Source organism: Nansenia antarctica (genome assembly GCF_963989245.1).
Source record: "Nansenia antarctica genome assembly, chromosome: 9".
NCBI lineage: Eukaryota > Metazoa > Chordata > Actinopteri > Argentiniformes > Microstomatidae > Nansenia > Nansenia antarctica.
The window spans coordinates 44,437,415-44,461,881 of record NC_137679.1 but is presented as its reverse complement, the minus strand read 5'-3'; the positions used below and the strand labels follow the sequence as shown (position 1 = coordinate 44,461,881).

General features: G+C 45.4%; 1 protein-coding gene across 2 annotated transcripts; it reads right to left on the bottom strand.

Annotated features, from left to right (window-relative positions):
* Nucleotides 1-777: 777 nt before the first annotated feature.
* rbbp7 (RB binding protein 7, chromatin remodeling factor) lies at nt 778-24,150 on the bottom strand. 2 transcript variants are annotated; one of them, XM_080539058.1, is made up of 12 exons: nt 23,996-24,150; nt 23,432-23,576; nt 21,478-21,623; nt 20,511-20,687; nt 20,024-20,139; nt 17,228-17,388; nt 16,416-16,542; nt 15,706-15,783; nt 14,786-14,862; nt 13,113-13,170; nt 12,895-13,005; nt 778-1,417 (listed from the first exon to the last, which is right to left on the bottom strand). In XM_080539058.1, the coding sequence occupies exons 1-12, from the start codon at nt 24,009-24,011 to the stop codon at nt 1,349-1,351; spliced, it is 1,281 nt and encodes a 426-aa protein (XP_080395184.1). In that variant the 5' UTR covers nt 24,012-24,150; the 3' UTR covers nt 778-1,348. The 2 variants fall into 2 exon arrangements, with proteins under 2 accessions (XP_080395184.1, XP_080395183.1); XM_080539057.1 differs by having other exon boundaries at nt 14,786-14,866; nt 15,707-15,783.
* Between the last annotated feature and the right edge of the window lie 317 nt (nt 24,151-24,467).

The following is a 24,467-nucleotide window of genomic DNA, read 5'->3' as shown; positions in this document are numbered from 1 at the left end:
ATGGTAGATATGTACAGTTAAGGTAGATATGTACAGTTAAGGTAGCTATGTACAGTTAAGGTAGCTATGTACAGTTAAGGTAGCTATGTACAGTTAAGGTAGATATGTACAGTTAAGGTAGATGTGTACAGTTAAGGTAGACATGTACAGTTAAGGTAGCTATGTACAGTTAAGGTAGATATGTACAGTTAAGGTAGTATAAATAAAGGTTAAATAACATTAATATTGTACAGCCAGGTGAGTAAGAGATGTCTGCATACAGTGTGTGTTATCCTGGAGCTGAACCTGAACAAGTCACCACTGACGCCTCCTTTCCAACTTCTAGTTCAGGGCGGAATTCCATCAGTCACTAAAGGAGAATCCAGACTTATATTTTGATAAATCTCACGAGATTAATACAAAATAAAAGACTGGATTTTCCTTTAGTGACATTACAGCAAAACTGCCACACAGATATATCTGTCCAAGCTCCTGGCTTTGTCATGCACCGAACAAATGTACTTGTTGTAGCTCCTAGTGGCGTGTCAGTAGCAGGGAGGGACAGGCGGGGTGTTGTGGTGCTCACCTCCCACAGACACAATAAGAAACCAAGTTTATACTTTAAAAGTTACAAAAAGTTTTATTGCAATTCACATCAGGTAATAATGCACAAAACAAATATGAATGAAGGTTGAAAACAAGTTGTCGGCCAATAATGAACGACTCGGCAGTAACGAAACACAGGGAATCATCGTTACAGAGGAGGAGGGGGGGGGAGAAGATGGGGAAGGGGGGGGCAGGCAGCCCTGCAGAAGTGCATGTGTTGAAGGAGACCAGCCAGGGGGAGGCTGGTGGAGGTAGAACTCGGAGGACGGGGCTCATTGTGATGTACGTAACGAACAAGGCGGTGGTCTCAAACACACGTGTGTGTTCAACATCCTTCCCCACTCCGTTCCCTGTATTACAGCGAGCCCGGCCTCCCATTCCTACTTCCCCCAGCCTCCCCAGACAGCAGACAGCCGCTGTGAGCCTCCCTCAGGCTAGACGGAGCTGCTCTTCTCTCCAGACCAAACAGAAAACTCTGTTTCTTTTCTTTTACATTTTATATAACAAAACTTGTTGTCATGACGATGGCTTCTAACAGACGCGGGGGGGGGGGGGGGGGGGTCTGTCGGGTCGAAGGTCGAGGGGGACAGTGTGACGGGACCGAAGGAGCGCTGACTAGAGAATGTTTGTCTGTTCAAGAAGAGAGAGATGGACCGGAGGGGAGGGGGGAGAGATGGGGAGGGAGGGGTGTGGGACCCAGGCTAGGGGTCTGGACAGGGGGGAGAGATGGACCAGAGAGGGTGGGGGGGGGGAGGGAGAGGGGTTAGGACCCCTGGCCCTCCAGCTCTGAAGCAGGGGTGTCTGGCTCCTCATCATTATAGATGTTCTCCGCCTGGAGAGAGAGAGAGAGAGAGAGAGAGAGAGAGAGAGAGAGAGAGAGAGAGAGAGAGGAGAGGAGAGGGATGAGGGAGGAGAGGAGAGAGGGGGGTGGGAGGAGAGAGAGAGAGAGAGAGAGAGAGAGAGAGAGAGAGGAGAGGAGAGTGGGAGGAGAGAGAGAGAGAGGGAGGAGAGGAGAGAGAGGGGGGTGGGAGGAGAGGAGAGAGGGATGAGAGGAAGAGGAGACAGAGGTAGACAGAGGAGAGGAGAGAGAGGGGGGTGGGAGGAGAGAGAGAGAGAGAGAGAGGAAGAGGAGACAGAGGGAGGGAGAGGAGAGAGAGGGATGAGAGAGTTAAAGAGCATCAGATCAAGTTAAGCTTCACAGTAATGAAAAACAGGGAGGAGAGATATGGAAGCATATAGCTGACATAATTCAAATGCCAATGCAATATGAGATTGCAATTGCATGTTCCACTTTTGCATGCATTCTTTCAGACAATATTCAAATTCAAATGCAATTCTAATGATTTGCATTTGCATTTTCATGTACCCGATGTGCACATTCGCTGTCAATATTAAAATTATAATGCAAAGCCATTTGACAAAGTCATGCGCTGCTTTGTAGCTGACAAAATTCAAAAGTTCATTCTAATGTGCAAATGACTTTGCAATCCCAAAATAGCATATTCATTTGCCACTTTTGCCTGCGTTATTTGAGTCAATATTCAAATTGTAATGCAATAATGTGATTCGCAATTGCAAAGCCATTTGACAAAGTCATGCGCTGCTTTGTAGCTGACAAAATTCAAACTCTCTATGAATGAATGAATGAATGGTCTTTATTGTCATTGATATAGTACAGGTACCAAACAACGAAATTTGGGAGGGGGGGCTCCCCTGGTGCTAGGAAAAAAACTAAAAACAAGAAGGGAAAAGAGCTGGTTTACATAAATAAAGGCTATGTACACTATCCACTATACTATACTATACAAATAAAACACTGTGCTGTACTCTATGCTATGCTATACCTATTCTAACATTTCCTATCTCTGAACCTTATGTACCCGAGGGTTGTCATATTGCACATAGTGTTATTGCACATTCATTTAAAGTGTCGCAGTTTGCAGGTTTGAAATGTTCACAGTTGTGTTTCAGTGTTGCACTTGATTTCAATCTAGTAGCTGCCATCAAATTGTCTAGATTGTCCAGGGCCTAGAACCTAGGTCTTTGCTGTGTTCAGGGCCTGAATGGCCCTGGGGTAGAAGCTGAGCTTCAGTCTGTTTGTCCTTGCGAACATGGTCCTGAACCGCCTGTCCGATGCAGTTTGGTGATACGCAATTGCATTGACATGTTCTAGGAAACACATCCGCTTTAAAGCTGACAAAATTCAAACTCTCTATGCAATACGCATCCGGGTACTTTGCTCTCCCGTCATGTCCACGCCCCTTTTTGGGTTTAATCCGATAAAATAAGAAAACCGTAGTGCTTTTTAGATATTAGGAGCCCAAATCCGATGGCCAGTTAGGCAAACTATTATATAGTGTCGTTGCCGATCAATGATCGGCGTCGTTAGCAGAGTCGTCTTCATATAGAAGATATGCTTTTAACCGTAAACTCAATGAACCGGGAGTTCACCCGCTGCTGCCTGCAGCACCGCTTGCTGCTGGATGAAACTCCCGTTGACAGCGGGGGGAGAGAATAGTTCTACCGGGGAATTAACTCTGCGCTGTGTCGACCGTGATAGGAGTGTAGTATCGACACCATTCAAATGGTTTTGGATTCCCTGTCCTCTCCCCTATCCGGACACGTTTGAATTGTTATCCTAACCCACGGTAAATCACAGTTATTAACCCGCAAAGGGTGCCTCCGGGCACCGTCTTTGCCCGTGAATAACACCGGCTATGAAGGTGGTACAAACACAATACTCCTTTGCTAACTTCACCATCGGTATACGGTCATTTTGAGCCCTTAACCACCGCGCTGACACACCGAGAAGATATGCTTTTAACCGTAAACTCAATGAACCGGAACAAACATGCACATAACATATCACAAATATTACACACTAGACAAATTCAAAAGCGAAAATGCTATAAAACAAGCTAAGAGACAATGAGGTCCGTGGTGTCAAGTGCAAATAAAGACAACAATATTAAGAAAATAAAAACAACTATAAAAGCAAGCTAAAAGACATGAGGTCAGTGTCTCATCTGGTTCATCAATGGTTCATCTGCGTCATATGCGTATAATGCGGTCAACAAAAATACATCGCTCCCTTCTCTCTCCACTACCGCAATGCAAGGTGCGCAGGTGCTTAAATTACCTTGCAATATCACCCCCCATAACCATATGACTTCTCAATACGGTGATCAAGGCAATAAACAAACAAGTAAACTCACAATAAACCCAGCCTGTTATACTAAATACCCCCTAAATCATATTCATGCCTCCGACAACACCTCAGGCCTTTGGGTGGTTCATCCACATGGATGGAGGCAGACTGAAAGTCTGTAATCCGACTTTGATTGTTTGTGAGAGGAGACCCAGGGGTGCACGTGGTAGGGTGGGGAAGAACCAGGGGGTGTTATGGAGGAAGGGAGGCCGATGATGAGGCACTAAGACCGGACACTATAGGGTAGGCCATAGGCCCTGGAGGTCAGAGCTCCAGAGGAGGGGATACTAGTAGACAGCTAGGCCCAGTGAGGTCACTCCTACTCGGACTGGTAGTGTATCACATAGGCCCTGGAGCTGGACTTAGTCTGTGGAGAGTAGAGTGAGCTCCAGGGGAGAGGAGGGGTGAATGGTAGCCAGCTAGGCCCAGTGAGGGCTCTCCTACTCGGCCTGGTAGTGCAGGACTTGAGGCCCTGGAGCTCATGTGACCTCCAGCATAGGGCCACAGGCCTAGTCAGCACCCATGGAAGGTGTGTTGTCTCTGGGCTGTGTGTCTAGCTGAACACCTCTGGTAGTCCTTGGTACATCTCATGTTGGTACATCTCTTCCACAATGGGAGGTGAGAGTGAAGCTTTTCAGCTTGTACTGAGGCCTATGACTCTGTGGGCCCTATTATGCACTTCATAAGTCTTAAGCAATAAGACGAGGCGGTAGATCTAAACTTAAGACGTGGAGGCGTGGTCAAGGCCACTTTGCTATTATGCGTGCGGTAGTGGGCGCCTAAAACCCGGCGCTAAGCAAAGAAATTAGTCATGGGTGTGTTTTGGGCGTCTTCTCAATCAACCCAATCAGCGTGCCAGGTGCCATTCCCTTTAAGAACCGGCTGCGTTGAGTCATTAGCGCTATGCTATTATGGAAGTCCTGAGAAGGAGGTCAGCGCGCTTCTCTGCAGAAGAAAGTAACAAGCTCGTGCATGATTATTTTCTGAATAAACACGGCAATACCTCCGCTTGTGAGTTGAGAAGTATTACAGAGGGGTCGCTGGAAGACTGCAGGAATGACAGATGTTGATGTCATTATATTACGCACGGCATGCTCGTACTGTATGTGCACAGTATGCGGAGGCAACATACTGTACAGCGCTGGCCTCTCCCTTCTTAAATAAAGCATTTATACTGTGACCGTAATTGACGTCTTGCCGTGGAGCCACGTGCGTGTTCATGTGTGCCCACATGCATGCGCAAACCGCGGAGGCGCGCTCGTGTTTCAAAACGTGCATGAAGTCTAAACTTAAGAACTTTTCAAACCACTTCTTAGCGCTAGGAGCAAAGTCAGATCGCATAATAGCAGGGGCGCCTAGTGCACTTCATTAACATATGAACACTCCCACAATGAGTAATATATGCACGGGAGTATTACGTCTTATGTGTGGGCGCCTATCGACACCTGCATAATAGCAGTAGCGCGTATGAAGCGCATAATAAGGGTGGCGGTAGGTCTTAACCTGGCGGTGCGTCTTAATTAAGACTTAAGACGGCAAGTTAAGAAGTGCATAATAGGGCCCTGTATCTTATGCCCATGATAGTGTCTCTCTGCTGGGCTGTGTGTATACATCAACACCCCTGGTAGTCTGTGTAGCTCAAAGGCCTTAAGGTCAAACTATGTGACCTCCAGCACAGGGGCATGGGCTATGTCAGCAGCCAGGGAATAAGTGTTGTCACTACCATTTTAACCCACAAGGGTGTAGCGTCTATCCATTTATGGAGGCCTCCATGGAAGGAGAGCAGTTCCAAGTCACTTTTTACCCCCATATAGAGTGCCATATGCCCCCAATAAAGTTAGAGTTGATTGAAACACACTTCTCCCTTCACCCAGGACACCTTGTGCATAGTCTACCCACAAATAGAGTGCTTTATCCCACATATTTAATAAAGTTCCATCAACAAGACTGCTCCAGGCTGGGTCAATATGGATGCTTAGGGTCATGGTCCTCTTGCTCACAGCCATACTAGCCTGAATACGCCCGATCTCGTCCGACCTCGGAAGCTAAGCAGGGTTGGTGCTGTAAGCTTTTCGTACCTCTACGTTACAGAGGAGAGGCGCGTGCAGAGGCCGAGGAGAGTGTACTCTTTTCGGATAGACATTTATGCATGCTCTCGGGGTTCGAAACATTACTTCCCGGGGTGCCAGCGGGGTGGTTGATGGCTTAAAATGACCGTATAGCGATGTTGGAGTGAGCCAGCATAGTCTTGTATTTTTACCACCTTCCTAGCCGGTGTTATTATTGGACAAAGACGGTGCCCGGGGCACACTCTTTGCGGGTTAATAACTTCGTTTTAACAGGGCTTCCGGTGAAAATTCAAATGTGTCCGGACAGGGGAGAGGGGCGGGATCGTAAATCACTTTGAGTGGAGTCGATTGGAGACACCCATCGATGTCGACACTGCTCGGGGTGAAGTTAAGCGCTCAAAATGACCGTATACCGATGATGGAGTTATCCAGCATAGTCTTGTGTTTCTACCCCCTTCATAGCCGGTGTTATTAACGGGCAAAGACGGTGCCCGGAGGCACCCTTTGCGGGTTAATAACTGTGGTTTACCGTGGGTTACGGTAAAAATTCAAACGTGTCCCAAGAGGGGAGAGGACAGGGAATCTAGAACCATTTGAATGGTGTCGATACGACACTCTTATCACGGTCGACACAGCGCGGAGCGAATTCCCGGGTAGAAATTGTCTGTCCCCCCGCTGATATCCTCCATGACGTGCTGCTGCTTAGAGCAGCGGGTGAACTCCCGGTTCATTGAGTTTACGGTTAAAAGCATATCTTCTCGGTGTGTCAGCGCGGTGGTTAAGGGCTCAAAATGACCGTATACCGATGGTGAAGTTAGCAAAGGAGTATTGTGTTTGTACCACCTTCATAGCCGGTGTTATTCACGGGCAAAGACGGTGCCCGGAGGCACCCTTTGCGGGTTAATAACTGTGATTTACCGTGGGTTAGGATAACAATTCAAACGTGTCCGGATAGGGGAGAGGACAGGGAATCCAAAACCATTTGAATGGTGTCGATACTACACTCCTATCACGGTCGACACAGCGCGGAGTTAATTCCCCGGTAGAACTATTCTCTCCCCCCGCTGTCAACGGGAGTTTCATCCAGCAGCAAGCGGTGCTGCAGGCAGCAGCGGGTGAACTCCCGGTTCATTGAGTTTACGGTTAAAAGCATATCTTCTATATGAAGAAGACTCTGCTAACGACGCCGATCATTGATCGGCAACAACACTATATAATAGTTTGCCTAACTGGCCATCGGATTTGGGCTCCTAATATCTAAAAAGCACTACGGTTTTCTTATTTTATCGGATTAAACCCAAAAAGGGGCGTGGACATGACGGGGGAGAGCAAAGTACCCGGATGCGTATTGCATAGAGAGTTTGAATTTTGTCAGCTTTAAAGCGGATGCAGTGTTTCCCCTAGGTTTGCTGCCTTGGGAGGGTGGCATGGATCCTCCACCTCCACCCCCCCCCCCCCTGTTGTGAAATGTTAATTTCTCCCCCCCCCCCCACAATTAGTGTAGCAGATTAGTAACAGAACAAGTTATCTCTGTAATATCATAATATCAATTATGTGACTAGAACAAATATGATAATTTATAGACTTTATTGTTGAGCCACAAAGCCATCACTTATTTTTTATTAATTATTTTACTGTTTTGACACTATAACAATCTTGACTTCACTATCTGTCCACTTTCTCACCTGGTTCTTCCTGCTCTTGCTCCCTCACTCTCTGTGTCATCTCCATCCTCCTCTCTCCCTCTTTGCACTGACAATCACACACAAACATATGTGACAGGGTCTGGTTAAAAAGTCTGCAACATCATTTTTCAGTTTACTACCTTTCATTATCTACCTGTCATCTGTCAGTGATGACATGCTGACATGTTTAAATAGCAAAAATGTTTTGCTAATTCAAGATTCATGTTTTTTTATTGCTATGTGTGTCAAACGTTTATTACATCCTATTACAAGTAATGAAGGGGGGTGCTGAGGGTGCTGCACCAGAACCATAGGTTCTCAAGGCTACTTGTGGTCTTGACTACCTGTCCACTTTCTCACCTGGTTCATGCTCTCTCTCTCTTTGGTGTGCTGACTCCATCCTGCTCTCTCTCCTCCTCTCCCTCTCTATCCTCCTCTTTTGCTGTCCACCGAAAGGCAAACATAACAACCAGAATATGTATAATCCATATCTTCCATATCAATTTATAACATCATTCTAATTGTATATTGGGTTGCTGTGGGCAATGCAGTCAGATAATGTCATTTTGACTTGACTCTCTCACCTGAAAAACAATCTATGATGTCCATCTATGGAAAAACAGACATTTCCAATGAGTGAGGGTTTGTTCCAATGCTTCAATCCACTTTTTTATTGTATTTTATTACCATAAAGCCCAATTCTAGCAGAATAAGACATATTGTATTATTACTACTACCATCTATTATTACTAATCACCTCTGAGCTAGCTAGCTAGCTTGCTAGTTCGTTAACACTATTCACACAATGGAACTAGACACTTTCTAGTCACCATGGAACTACAATCAGACACTTTCTAGTTAAGTCACCATAATAACGAACAATTTGAACCAATGTTTTCTGTCAGAAATTCAGAAATTCTATTTGCTACGGTTGCTTACCTCTCACACACACACACACACGCGCACGCGCTAAACAGTTATTCTCCGGGCGAAGCGCGAGACTACTTGCGGACCAACGAGGTGCGTGTATGTAGGCTACTGCAGTGGTTCCCAACCACTGTGCCGCGGCACACTAGTGTGCCGTGAGAGATCATCAGATGTGCCGTGGGAAATTATCAAATTCCACTTACCGTATTGACCCGAATATAAAACGGGGTTTTTCCCCTGGAAAAAAGTCTGAAAAAGTTGCGTCTTATATTCGCACCCTAGACTTTTACACGTCAATATTAATTCACAACAACGTATGTGGAGACACACTCACACACACCCGCGGAGACACACTCACACACACCCGCGGAGAGACACCGCAGAGACACACTCACACACACACCCGCGGAGACACACTCGGACCAGCTCGAAAAAAGTGTCTCAAGTGGTTGGTCAAGTTAACAAACAACAGAGGAGGAGTTACGATGCCAATGTTAAGACCATGGATGAATGAATCAATGAAGCAGAGGCATCAAACAACTGTCGAGGAGCCAAGAAATATGATATTACAGAGTGTAATGTTAGAAGTTGACGAGCCCAAAAAGATCGGCATAAGAATGGTAACAGTCAGAGAAAAGCGTATCGCCGTCCGCAAAGCGGCCTCTTCCAGGTGATTGACAGGAGGGTGTGTGAATATGTGACTGAAAAACCTAACGATTGTATGCCCATACCCCAAGATGATAAAAATAACCTACATTGTTTCGTTCATTCATTAAGACGATTGCCAGACGCATTGCTGACATGTCTGCAGACATCGAAAATTTTGTTTTGGAGAAGATACGTGGCAGTGGGCAGTTTGCTTTGCAACTTGAGTCTTGGCTCAACTCTTGGCCAATGCACGCTTTGTGGATGGAGACACAATCACAGAACATTTCTTTTTTGCAAGACATTGCATAAAAAAACAACAGGGGAGGAAATATTTCAGATCACATCAGAGTATGTCGAACAAGGAGGACTTCAGTGGGACAGCTGCGTAAGTGTCTGCACTGATGGAGATATCTGATGTGTTGAATGCTGTTGTTCGTATGGTAAACTTTGTAAAAACAAGACCTCTGAAAAGCCGCTTATATGCAGCATTATGTGAAGAGACGGGAGCCCAGCATAATACGTTATTGCTCCATACGCCGATGATTGTCCCGCGGAAAAGTGCCGCCCGCGTGTTTGAGTCACGGGAGGAGCTGAACACCGTTTTAACTGATGAGAAGTGTGATGACGCAAAGCTGCTTGCAAGTGACAAATTGTGCGCAAGGCTCGCATACATGGCCAACATACAGGGCCAGGCTTCGCACTGAGTGAGTATAACGACAAGTTCATATAATGTTACGTATATGATAGGCTACTATGTATCATTTTGTAACATTTGGGATGGTGGTGTGCCGTGGGATTTTTTCAAGGTAAGAAATGTGCCGTGGCACAAAAAAGGTTGAAAAACACTGGGCTACTGGACCGGAGTGTGTAACATCATGACTGTAATTGGGCTAGAATGATTTCAGAAAATAATAATAATAATAATGATAATAATAATAATGATTATTCTTTTTTAGGTCGTGCTGAGATGAAATTTAGGGATACTCAAGCACCCCTAAAAAGCGTCTAAAATCGTCCATATTGCCAGATTCGGGTTGGGTGCGTTTAATAAACGCGGGAAGTTAGCCTGCTTGTCAGAGGTTTGGGGTCTACGTCCGTCCATTACTAAAACTATTATTGTTGGCCGTTATTTGCACTTACAGCAGAGACGAATGGCTTGTTTGAGATGAGCACGTCAGAGCGTGTGTGTGGAGGGAGCTGAGCCCCACCCTTCGTGAAACGAGGAGACAAGCGGACAAGCGTGGCAGCAAAACGCACAGAGGAGAAACATTAAATGAGGGTGCACATAAATTAGGCAAATAACACAGAATAAACATATTTCGACCACATAAACATATTTCGGCCATATACAACTGGGAGAAAAATATTATTATTAAAAAATAAAATAAAAAAAATAAAAGCATGAGCCAAATTGACATAGAAAATTTTTCTTGCAGGGGCGGGAGGTCCCGTTGGGGGGGCGGTAGGGGAAACACTGGGATGTGTTTCCTAGAACATGTCAATGCAATTGCGTATCACCGAACTGCATAGAGAGTTTGAATTTTGTCAGCTACAAAGCAGCGCATGACTTTGTCAAATGGCTTTGCAATTGCGAATCACATTATTGCATTACAATTTGAATATTGACTCAAATAACGCAGGCAAAAGTGGCAAATGAATATGCTATTGTGGGATTGCAAAGTCATTTGCACATTAGAATGAACTTTTGAATTTTGTCAGCTACAAAGCAGCGCATGACTTTGTCAAATGGCTTTGCAATTGCGAATCACATTATTGCATTACAATTTGAATATTGACTCAAATAACGCAGGCAAAAGTGGCAAATGAATATGCTATTTTGGGATTGCAAAGTCATTTGCACATTAGAATGAACTTTTGAATTTTGTCAGCTACAAAGCAGCGCATTACTTTGTCAAATGGCTTTGCATTATCATTTTAATATTGACAGCGAATGTGCACATCGGGTACATGAAAATGCAAATGCAAATCATTAGAATTGCATTTAAATTTGAATATTGTCTGAAAGAATGCATGCAAAAGTGGAACATGCAATTGCAATCTCATATTGCATTGGCATTTGAATTATGTCAGCTATATGCTTCCATAGAGAGAGGCTGTGTTCGGAATGGTATACTAACTAGCATACTGCATACTAGCATACTCAATGAGTATAGAATAGAATAGAATAGACTTTATTGTCGTTGTACAGTTGCCTATACAATGAAATTGTAGTGGCTCTTCCGAAGGTGCAAAAAAACACTGCATATATATACTGCATACTACCTACTAAATTCATAATTAAGTTGGTTAAGTATCCGAAAACCAGCCGATCATTATGCATACTGCATACCTCCTCCCAGAATGCATTTCGCCGGGAACGGCGAATTTAAACCTCCATTTTAAACCTCCATTAGCTAAAATATGTAATTTTGGCTTTACAAGTGTTAACATGTCATTTTATGAAGTTTTAATATGTTTTCAGGCGAGAAAGTAACCACATATATTCCCAAAATGTGTCCAGTTTACCAAAATAACCCGTTTATATATCTGATCTGATGATTTTTTGCGTGTTCTGTTCGCTAGCTGCGTTCGTAAATTCGCCCTGGAAATATGATCAGCACTCATGGAATGCCTCTTGTCCAATCAAATTACCTGGTCCCTTTATGACGTTGCACCCAGTGTGCGCTCCGGCGCTCTCAGAGCGATTTTACGAACGCACCCTACGTTTACCTTCACACACTCGACAGAAATATCGTAACATAATTACAACACGTTGTAAAATGATTTGGGGGGCCAATGTCTTAAGTATATCTCAAGTAACTAGCTTACTATATTGTTGTCTTAACAGTTGGTAAAATAACATGATTAAAATAAATATATATGAGCAATAACATATCGTGGGCTGCAGCAAGCACAATAACAACCCAACCTGTCCGTCTGAAGCTACAATACTGGGATCATTCGTGATTGGGCTACAAGCAGTCAAATACTAGGTGAACATGTGTGTAAGACACAAATAAACGTGGATTTCATGCATTTCAAGTGGCATATTTGTAATCATGACGACTAGCCTGGTCTAAGAATGCATTTCACCATGTTAATGTAGTGAAAATACCTACGCTCATCCGTGATCAGACTTAGCTGGGGTGCTGCAGCTGAAGAGTATCAAATAGAGTGCAAGAAAGCAGCATCTGCACACTCAAATGTGCAAAAAACGATGTTTATTGCAAGCTTTCGGTCCCCAGGCTATCAGACAATGTAAACAAAAGCTGTATGAGTTTGACGAGGCTGAAAGCGCACAGGGTTGCCAGATGGGATTGACAATTTACAGCCTAAACTTTCTATAACCTCAAAATCAAGTAGCCCATTCGGCGGTAACCCGCCCCATCTGGCAACCCTGGACGCAACTCTGCAACTCTGGACGCGAAATGCATTTAGGGAAATAGAACGTGAGATAGTGTCCATCAAAACCGACTTCAAATTTCCCGGAAATAACTGCTCGCCTACTACTTGTTTTTAGTTTTTTTTCCTAGCACCAGGGGAGCCCCCCCTCCCAAATTTCGTTGTTTGGTACCTGTACTATATCAATGACAATAAAGACCATTCATTCATAAATTTCTCGCATACTCAAATCTCGCATACTGTACATTCGGAACGTACTACATACTCAAAATCTACGTCATATCTAGTATGAGTAGTATGCTAGTACGCTATTCCGAACACAGCCAGAGACTTCATAAGCCTCTCTTACCCAGAATGCACCGGTACTCACCATCTGCCAAACCTGCATGATGTTGTCCTCGGACACGGAGCAGATTACCCAGGGTTCATTGGGGTTCCACGAGAAGTCCGAGATCTTGGCCGTGTGTCCTCCGTGGATGAACTGGCGGGAGAGGAAAGGTTAAAGGTCAACACGAGGGACACAGGGTGGATGGTAGGGTGTAGGGGTCGTAGGTCAGAGGGGTCGTAGGTCAGAGGGGTTCTACCCACCAGCAGTTCGGGGGGTCCGTCCTCAGCGTCTTCAGCTGACTGCTCCTCTCCGATTTTACTGGAAACACACAAAGGGCCGTTACCATGACTACCATGACTACGTCCAGACCGTTACCATGGCTACGTCCAGACAGTTACCACGGCTACGTCCAGATCGTTACCATGGCTACGTCCAGACCGTTACCATGGCTACGTCCAGACTGTTACCATTAGGGGTGCACCAATACTAGGGCTGGGTTCAAAAAAATCGATTTCCCGATTCTGAATCGATCTAATGAGCGATTATCGATTCATAAATCCCGAGATCGATCTTTCATGTTTTTTTGTTGTTGTTTTTTTTCTGCTTGCAGCTTCAACCCGCAACGAGATCTCGTGGCCAGATCTCGCGCTACAAGAATTTATCATATCTCACGCAACGACCATGCAGGCTTAAAGGCAGATGTCTGGGTGCATTTTGGATGTAAAAATTATGACGATAGAGATGAGCAGGACAAAACGAGATCTCGTTGCGGGTTGAAGCTGCAAGCAGAAGAAAAAAAAAATAATATAATGAAAGATCGATCTCGGGATTTATGAATCGATAATCGCTCATTAGATCGATTCAGAATCGGGAAATCGATTTTTTGAACCCAGCCCTAACCAATACCACATTTTTTCCCCAAGTACGTACATTTGGATACTTGCCGATACTGAGTACCGATAGCAGTACTTAATAACACCATCACAGTTCTGACAATGACTCTGAAAACACGACTTTGAAATTTGAAATTAAATGTGTGTTTTTTTACAGATTATGAAAGTGCAGGTTGTAAGCTTTTTTTGTTTTGTTTGAATCTGAAAATAGTAAAAAGAAGATAAAAATGAAAAAAAAAAAAAAGGTTATTTCACTTCAAACCAAATAGCAGAGAAAATCTCTCTCAATCCAAACAGACGTGTTTGCTACCATCCCGTTGGTGGCTAACTAGCAGCTAAGAAGGAACATGGCTATGAACATGGCTATGATCTAACTGCATGTTTAACACATCACAACACGCTGATAGAACATCAACATGCTAAAAACACATCTAGATGATCACACAGTCCTAGCTTTCTAACAGTCCTAAAACTTAGGACTCTACTGGTCCCTACTGGTCTGTACTGGTCCCTACTGGTCTGTACTGGTCTGTAGTGGTCCCTACTGGTCTGTACTGGGCTCTACTGGTCTGTACTGGGCTCTACTGGTCTGTACTGGTCTGTGCTGGTCTGTAGTGGACCCTACTGGTCTCTACTGGTCTGTACTGGTCTGTACTGGTCTGAACTGGTCCCTACTGTTCTGTACTGGTCTGTACTGGTCTGAACTGGTCTGAACTGGTCTGTAGTGGTCTGTAGTGGTCTGTACTGGTCTGTGCTGGTCTGTAGTGGACCCTACTGGTCTGTACTGGTCTGTAGTGGACCCTACTGGTCCCTACTGGTCTGTACTGGTCCCTACTGGTCTGTGCTGGTCTGTAGTGGACCCTACTGGTCTCTACTGGTCTGTACTGGTCTGTACTGGTCTGTACTGGTCTGTACTGGTCTGTACTGGTCTGTACTGGTCTGTACTGGACCCTACTGGTCTGTAGTGGACCCTACTGGTCTGTACTGGTCTGTGCCGGTCTGTGCCGGTCTGTACTGGTCAGGGTGTCCTCTGGTGTTACCTCAGGTCCCAGACGTTGAGTCTCCGGTCGGTTCCGCTGGAGGCCAGAATGGTCTCGTTGTGCGGGGACCACTGCACCTGCCACAGAGGTCAGTAATGCACTGTCAGTGCAATAAAGTCCAGTTCACCACCTCACACTCACTCAACCATAGAGTCCAGTTCACCACCTCACACTCACTCAACCATAGAGTCCAGTTCACCACCTCACACTCACTCAACCATAGAGTCCAGTTCACCACCTCACACTCACTCAACCATAGAGTCCAGTTCACCACCTCACACTCACTCAACCATAAAGTCCAGTTCACCACCTCACACTCACTCAACCATAGAGTCTAGTTCAACACACCACAACCACACACACACACACACAACCTCACACTCACTCAACCAGGAAGCCCAGTTCTACACCACACAACCACACAACCACACACACACACACACACACACATCACTCACCGCTCTCACTGTAGGACACCAGCAGAACCTGTTCAATGACACTGGGATTCTATGGCGATTGTGTGATGTGTGTGTGTGTGTATTGGAGTGTGTGTGTGTGTGTGTGTGTGTGTGTGTGATGTGTGTGTGTGTGTGTATTAGAGAGTGTGTGTATTAGTGTGATGTGTAGCTCATCTGTGTGTGTGTGGTATTGGTGTAGTGTGGTGTGTGTGTGTGTGTGAGTACTCCTTGTTTATTGAGTATTACCTGGAAGATCTCGTCCTTGTGAGTGTGTGTGTGTGTGTGTGTGTGTGGGTAGTCCTTGTTTACTATATATTGAGTATTACCTGGAAGCTCTCGTCCTTGTGAGTGTGTGTGTGTGTGTGTGTGTGTGTGTATTAGTGTGTGTGTGTGTGTGAGTGTGTGTGTGAGAGTGTGTGTGTGTGTGTGTGTAGTCCTTGGTTACTATATATTGAGTATTACCTGGAAGATCTCGTCCTTGTGAGACTCAAAGGAATGCAGCTTCAGCTTCAGGTTCCTCAGGTCCCACAGCGCCACCGTCTGGTCGCCACGGCAACACCACCACAACAACAACAACAACACAAACAACAAGGTCAGCCGCTGAACTGTCTGACCCCTGCAGCCTCCTCTACTAGGGTTGGGCAGTAATGCAGTAATACGGTATACAGGGTTCCCACACCTTCTGAAACATCACATTCAAGCACCTTTCAAGGACTTTCAATTCCCTCAAATTCAAGGACCCAACACTGCATAGTTTGAGACAGATCGAGATGAGAGTTTATATAATAGGAACTATCCGCTCACAGACAACAATTAAAAAGAGAGGCTTGAATGTAGAGGCCTCCCTTTTAAATCCCACCTCAAAACCTACCTGTTCTCCCATGCCTACAGCCTCCCCTACCCCTACCCATCTCCCCTAACCCTGCCACCCCCCTGATATGCATACAGCCTCCCCTATCCCTAACTGTGTGGTTGAAGACGCTATGAAAGTGATGACAGACTATCTGTAAATAATGTCATTTGTCAAATAAATAACATGTCAAAAAAGACTATTTAGAAGCAATCATAATCGCGCGTCACGTGACAGATTCTCCACAGAAGTGAGATAGCAGGGAGTAGGAGGGTAGAGGGTATAGAGGGGGGGTAGGCGGGTATAGAGGGGTGATAAGGACCTTGTCAGCTGAGCCGGTGGCCAGGATGAACTCGCTGTAGGGGTTGAAGGAGAGGCAGTTGACCTCGGCTGTGTGGGCGTCCACCGAGTGGCTGGGCTTGGACGTGTTGTTGGACCGCGTGTCCCAGCTGATGGGGGGGAGGGGGAGAGAGAGAGAGAGAGTGTTAAGGGTTGAAGAGCAGACATGTGACCTCTGTGGTGTGAGCATCACTGAGTTTGGGAGAGTTCTCTGGGTTCTATAATTGACTGGATAACTGATTGATTGAATAATTGATATGAGAATAGACCTATCACTCAGCCACGCCCCAAAATAGAAATTGTTCAAACATATCGAAGCAAAAGTCACTATAGGCAGAAAACTCTGACAAACAACTCGCTGATATCTGATGGTGAAAAGCTTCTAGACTAAATATTCTTGTCATATTTAAAAAACATGTTTATTACTTGCAGCGGTAAATCAGAAAAGTGCCAACTCCCGCCATTGTAAGTCATTCAGTCACGGTCGGTCAGTCAGTCACTGTCTGAAGAATTTGAGTGAGCGTTGTTTGTATGTCTGAGTTTTCAAAGGGGGCGTGGCTTAGCGATAGGTTAACTGATTGACAGGGTAACTGATTGACAGGGTAACTGATTGACAGGGTAACTGATTGACAGGATAACTGACTGACAGGTTAACTGATTGACAGGATAACTGATTGACAGGGTAACAGTTTGACAGGTTAATTGATTGACAGGGTAACTGATTGACAGGGTAACAGTTTGACAGGGTAACAGTTTGACAGGTTAATTGATTGACAGGATAATTGATCCTCTCACATCATGAGCTTCTGGTCGTCGGCCACGGAGCCGAACAGAGACTCGTGCAGCAGGTGCCAGGAGACGTCCTCCACCACGGCCGTGTGGCCGGTGAAGATGGTCTTAGCGTCTACCACCTTACCCTCCTTAGGCCCCGCCTGGATGTCCCACAGGCAGATGGTCTGGAGAGAGAGAGAGAGAGACACACACACACACACACACACACGGACAGACACACACACGGACAGACACAGACAGACAGACACAGACGCACACACGTCGTTACATTTACATGTTTGGCATTTAACAGACGCCTTTATCCAAAGCGACTTACAACAAATGCATTTGTCTAAGTAAGTGAATCATATCCACAGCAAGAAACAGTAATCTATGCTATTTTTTATTTTATTTATTGGTTTATTTAAAAGGGACAATGGACAGTCATTGACTCTCCCTGAATTAGCTGGGTAGCTACATGACATCAGCAATTTATCCCTGGGCAGGGAAATATGGCCTCAGATGTTAGAAACAATTTAAAACAGAACTACAGGATGTAGTATGACCAGCGGCCATTGGCAGTTACCATGCTAGAAGAAGGAAGAGTTACTTATTACTAGGGCTGGGACGACGCGTCGACGTAGTCGACATAATCGACTACGTAATGTGCGTCGGTGCATAGTCGACTTGCGTAATGTGCGTCGCAAATAAACAACATGGCTGCGACCAGTTACGAGCGACGTGTCATTGATTTTCAACAACGCTTAACTCACGCTTTTATTTTGAAGATGCGAAAACGAAACCGGAAGTCTATAATATCAGAATGTGCCTCTTGTTGTCTTTCAGAGTCAGAGAACAGATACCAAACTGCCGACATGTTTGCTATAATTATATTACTTGGCAGTAGGCAGTCATCACTCAATGCTCGTCTCATTTACAGAACAGCATGGGTTGCTTGCACTGTTTGATCGCGTCATAAAAAATTAACGTCTCACATTGGCGAACATTCACACGGAACACGGAATGGCCGAACTCCGACTGTGCTGTAATGTGGGTGGAGTATGGACTCCGCACATGCGATAGTATGTATACTAGTAAGCCCCGCGGTGACGTAGCGGTCTAAGCACTAGCCACTAGTGCAAGCTGCCCACCGGGGACTGGGATCGAATCCCGGTCTCGCCAGACCCGGATGCGTCCTAACGATTCCCACTGTAGTTGGGCGCGACCACGCCCACACCACGCCAACTTCTGGAATATGTAGGGGTGTTCTCTGTATCTTGTTCTTCACGTAACACGGGGTGCACGATTAGATATAGGTTACCCATCTATGTATGCAACTCGGCGGCGCTGAGTGTGCCGCGGGCCAACGGTCAATGTTCGCCGCGGGCACGGCCGCAAGCGGCCGGGCGCGGCTCTCATTGCCCTGTGGGCCCTGGAACGCGCGCCTATTCTTAGTGTCAGTGATTGTGTTTGTGTTTGCGAAAAAAAAACAAAAAAAAACACCCCTACATATTCAAGAAGTTGCCGTGGTTGCGCCCAACTACGGTGGGAATAGTTAGGACGCGACCCGGATATGGCCGGGGCACACACAGGGAGCGGCATATTGAGCGGCCGCTCCCGAGGGCGGTATAGGACTATTTCCGGACAAGGATCCGTCGCGCAACACCGCCCCCGGGGTGCCGGAATAACGGTGCTGGGCTCGAGGAGCCAGACAGCTAGTCTGCCTGGCGATCTCCTCTGGGGCTGCCGGCCACGGGGTCGTGCGGCGGATCCTACGCAATAGGCAGGGGATAATTGGATGCTAGGTTGGGTTCCAATTGGATACCAAATTGGGTGAAAAAAGGGGATAAAATCTGAAAAACAAATTTAAAGTATGTATACTAGTATACTAGATAGTAGTATAATCATGCGAGCTTTTATCGACCGGAGATCTCCGACACAGTCGTACGTCAATGGCACGGTTAAGGCTTATCCCTCTGAACCTGGCCGATCATTCGGTGCATCCCTACTCTCAAGTATTGTGATTTTCTGTCGTTTTTCTTTTCCCTGTCAGTGTCCCTGTTAGACATGCCATCATTATGAACAGCTAAGATACTGTAACTTGTTGACCTCCTAACTGTCTCTCGCGACGCGCCCGCCCCACACTTTGAGAAACACTGACCTATAATAATAATAATAATAACCAGGAGGCAGGCGGGGGGAGAGAGGAGGGGGGGAGAGAGAGGAGCGTGGGAGGGGGAGAGCAGAGAGAGGGGGAGAATGTTATATTGTTACTGAGATCGTTATTGTTACTGAGAGGTATAGTTACGGTATTCCGGTTAGAATTTCACTCGAATTGCACTAATTAGAGGATTTTATGTTGGTATTTATTTTGGTATTCCTCCTGAAAATGACTTGAACTTGCCTACTGCATTACTTGCACTTTTCCTTTTATTTGAAGTTAACTTTTATATTTTATAATATTATATTTTATGTTGGACTGTAAGAAAGAGAGGATATTTTTTGTTGTGGAATATTGCCCTGCAGTGCAGAAGCCTAATTTATATATTTGTATGTATAAGAATAATCGAATAAATAAATAAATAATTGAATAAAATACTGAAATGTTAATAAGAGAAGTTTTAGAAATTTATTTGGGAAAAATTAAGTGATACATTAATCGAACAGTAAAAAAAAAAAAAGTTAGACTAATCGTTAAATTGGTCGTTAGAGTAATCGACTAACCGAAAAAATAATCGCTAGATTAATCGTTAGAAAAATAGTTGTTAGGGACAGCCCTACTTATTCCATCTCCAGTAGAGAAACAGCACAGTCACTCACGTGGTCGTCTGAGGCACTGAGCAGGTTGCCGCTGAGGTTGGGGTTCCAGGAGAGGCCGTAGCCCTCCTTCTGGTGCCCCCGCAGACGCAGGTCTGGGCTGCACTCCCCACTGGGGTCTGGGGGGGAGACGGCCGTTAGAGGGACAGAATCACCCAAAACTATGCATTTCAAATCACTGAATCACTATTAACTGCATAGTTAACTGACAGTTAACTGACACGTTACACACTACTGCAAATGGTTTCAAGTTTTATTGTTATGTCACATTACACAAGTGGAAGAGAGGCAACAGGCATAATTCAAGATAATAAATAAAGTGACAATAGTGCAGGACATAAGTGACAAATAAGACAGGATACAATTAGCAGTATCCAGACAATTTGCTGACAAATATAATTCTGTTTGATTGATTGATTCAGCACCAAAACCTCCTAGAACAACACTTAAGAGACTCAAACTCCAGCCTAGGGTTTGGGCCGTGTCTCACCTGGTTTGGAGGGGTGTTTGGTGTAGTCGAAGACCAGCACGTCGGAGGTGGGGGTCTTGGTGGCGATGATGCAGGGGTTCTGGGGCATGTAGCGCGCCCGGTTCACCTCGCCCTCGTGGTTGATCTTTATCTCGATCTCGATCTTCCCGCTGACGGAACCGAAACCTCCGAACTCTGGGAGGAGAGAACACCAGCGGGCCATCAGGTGGAGAGATAAGACTGTACGGGTGTTTAAGTGTCGACAGTTTAAGTGTAGTATGGGTGTTTAAGTGGAGACTGTATGGGTGTTTAAGTGGAGACTGTATGGGTGTTTAAGTGGAGACTGTATGGGTGTTTAAGTGTAGACAGTTTAAGTGTAGACAGTTTAAGTGGAGACTGTATGGGTGTTTAAGTGGAGACTGTATGGGTGTTTAGGTGGAGACTGTATGGGTGTTTAAGTGGAGACAGTTTAAGTGTCGACTGTATGGGTGTTTAAGTGGAGACTGTATGGGTGTTTAAGTGGAGACTGTATGGGTGTTTAAGTGGAGACAGTATGGGTGTTTAAGTGGAGACTGTATTGGTGTTTAAGTGGAGACTGTATGGGTGTTTAGGTGGAGACAGTTTAAGTGGAGACAGTTTAAGTGTAGTATGGGTGTTTAGGTTGTAGGGCTCTGAGCTCTCTCAGGTCAGCAGCAGTCAGCACAGCTCTCTCAGACCTGACCTCCCCAGTCTGACCCCCCCAGGTCAGGACCCCCCCCAGGCCAGGACACCCCCGTCAACGTACCTGCTGAAAAAAAGAAACGACAAACATGTCAGCGTCTACAGGCAATAAGAGAGGGAGGCATTTCACATCTGAGTCATGGGCTGAGTTCCCATCCTCCCCCATCCTCATCCCCATCCTCCCCCATCCTCTCCCGTCTTCCTCCCCCCCGTGGGGCAGGGTGGGGGAGGACAGGGGGAGAATGGGCCGTGTCCTCTAGCCTCTCACCTCCTTTCTCGCTGTCGTAGTGCGAGGCGTCAAACTGGGCGTCGTCGTTGGGCACCTGGACGCTGGCGATGACCAGGTGGTTCTGTTCGTCTGAGGTGTGCGTCCCCAGAACCAGCCTGTGGACCGCATAGTCCTTCCCCTCGGGCCTGGGCCAGAACCACAACACAACACTGTCACTACAGGAGCTCACCGTGGTACTGCCTCAATGGTACTCAGTACAAATACTACCGTAGTACCTTTGCACACCTCCTTCTGATGGAGCCTCTATTCATACATCTGCATCCACCATACTGTACAACATAGCTACCTTAACTGTACACATCTACCTTAACTGTACACATCTACCTTAACTGTACACATCTACCTTAACTGTACATATCTACCTTAACTGTACATAGCTACCTTAACTGTACATAGCTACCTTAACTGTACATATCTACCTTAACTGTACACATCTACCTTAACAGTACACATCTACCTTAACTGTACACATCTACCTTAACAGTACATAACACCCTGCTAGAGACACCGTCTAGACTGACAGGTTGGATGCAGCAAAGGAGCTGACTGTTATAATGTTCTGTAATAATGTTTATTATGTTATCAGATGTTGGGGGGTAGAGATATGCCTATAATAATAATAAATACTTTATGACTATTTACTACAGTGACAATGTTAGTGATGAAGATCATAATAATAATAATAACAATAAATGTTATTGTTTACATGATAGTGGTTATGATAGTAACTTAATGATGGTGATGAAAATGATGGTAACTGAGGCCCTGTCCACACCTATACGTTTTTTTGATAAACGTGGATTTTTATATTCGTTTTGGGGGGTTCGTCCAGACGCAAACGAGTTTTTGCCCTCTGAAAACGAAGATGTTTAAAAACGCCTGCCAGAGTGAAGATGTTTAAAAACGCTGTATGTTCGCCGTATATTTCCGACGTGTGGACGAGATAGACAGAGCTTTTTGTATTCGTCACGTCATCATGCGCGTAGATTTCTATGATCATGCGCACTGCAGCTGTTTGCTGTTCCCTCCAACGTCATATCCTAGCACCAGTAACTACTATGTTTACAACAGGCAACGGTGTTCGAGGCTACACAAGCGAGGAAAATGGATGTGAACAAAGTGCTTCTAGTTCTTTCACTGTTAACTGGACTTTTAACCTGTTTACAGATAAATGCACAGTTAATGATCGAGAACATTGAGAGACAGAGGCGTCTGATTGGCCAGCGGGGCTATGGGGTTAAAATTATATCGCCGACTACTGGTGTGGAATGCTCAATGACAGCGTTTATATTGCGTTCATGCGTATGCATGTGGACACAGACATTGTTTATAAACATGCTGGTGTGGACGGTAATATTTTTATATACGAAAAACGTTTATCAAAAAAACGTATAGGTGTGGACAGGGCCTAAATGGTGTTAGTGATGATGATAACAATGATGGTGATGATGATAACAAGTGTTAATTGATCACTGAATGATGATGAAGATGGTGACGAAGATAAGGGAGATGATAATTGGATGATGATGATGATAACAATGATGATGATAACAATGATGATGATAGTAACTTACTGATGCTAATTGATCATTAAATTATGAAGATGATGAAGAAGATAAAGGAGATAGTAATTTAATGGTGTTGTTGATGGTAATTGAGTGATGAAGACGATGGTAACAATGACAATGACGACAACTTAAGTGTTAATTGATAATTGAATGATGATGAAGAAGATGATGATGAAGATAACAGAGATGGTAACTTAATGGTGTTGGTGATGATAAGTGAATGATGAAGATGAAGATAACAGAAATGGCAATTGAATGACGAAGGTGAAGATAAGGGAGATGGTAATGGAGTGGTGTTGGTGATGGTGATTGAACGATGAAGATGATGAAGACGGTAATTGAGTGATGATGGTGGTGGTCAGTACCTGTTGACGTCGGGCAGCCACTGCACGGTGAGGCTGGGCCACTCCAGCGCGTGCGTCATGACCAGGTCGTACAGGAACGGCGTGTTCTTCTTCCAGATCTTATACTCCTCGTTGATCACCCTCTCCTCCACCGCGTCGTCATACACTGCAACACACACACACACGCGCGCACACACACACACACACACACACACACACACACACACACACACACACACACACACACACGTTAGCGGACCTGCGGTGTCCACAGCACTCCCATACAGCCCCAAGGCTGATAACCCAGCCGTGCATGGCTGCTATCCTCACACAGTATGATGGCTTCTAGCATATATAAGGCTCAATCTCAAGCTACGTCTTAGCTTAGCACCATTGCATTGGGACTGAACTGAATAATTGGCGCCATGTTTCTGGGCCGTACACCCCTCGGACCCTCCCGCCCGGCCTCCGTAGGACCGGTTAGCACAGCGAGGCTAGCGGGCTACATCACCAGACATACAGACGCGCTGGCTAGGCTAGGCTAGGCTAGGCTAACCCGACAAAGCCATTAAAAGTCGTTCCTACCTTCTTTATCCGCCATGTCCGGGCTGCAGGTGGAGGTGTTTAACACCCTAACCTAACACACTATCTATGTTACTGTCTATCACCCTGCTGGGTCAGAAGTGCAGCTGGGTTTGTTGTCCTCCTCCGTTCCCTCTCTCTTTCTCTGCTCCCTCTTTCTTTCCTGCGCGCATATCCAGTAGGGCAGCACTGCGCATGCGCCGTAGTGATGTTACGCTCGACGCAGTGGTCACGACACGGCGTCGATCTTCCGACGCAATGTTACGTCGATACAAATGTATCAGTAGATAGAGTAATAGATACAAATGTATCAGTAGATAGAGTAATAGATACAAATGTATCAGTAGATGGAGTAATAGATACACATGTATCAGTAGATAGAGTAATATATACAAATGTATCAGTGGATAGAGTAATAGATACAAATGTATCAGTAGATAGAGTAATAGATACAAATGTATCAGTAGATAGAGTA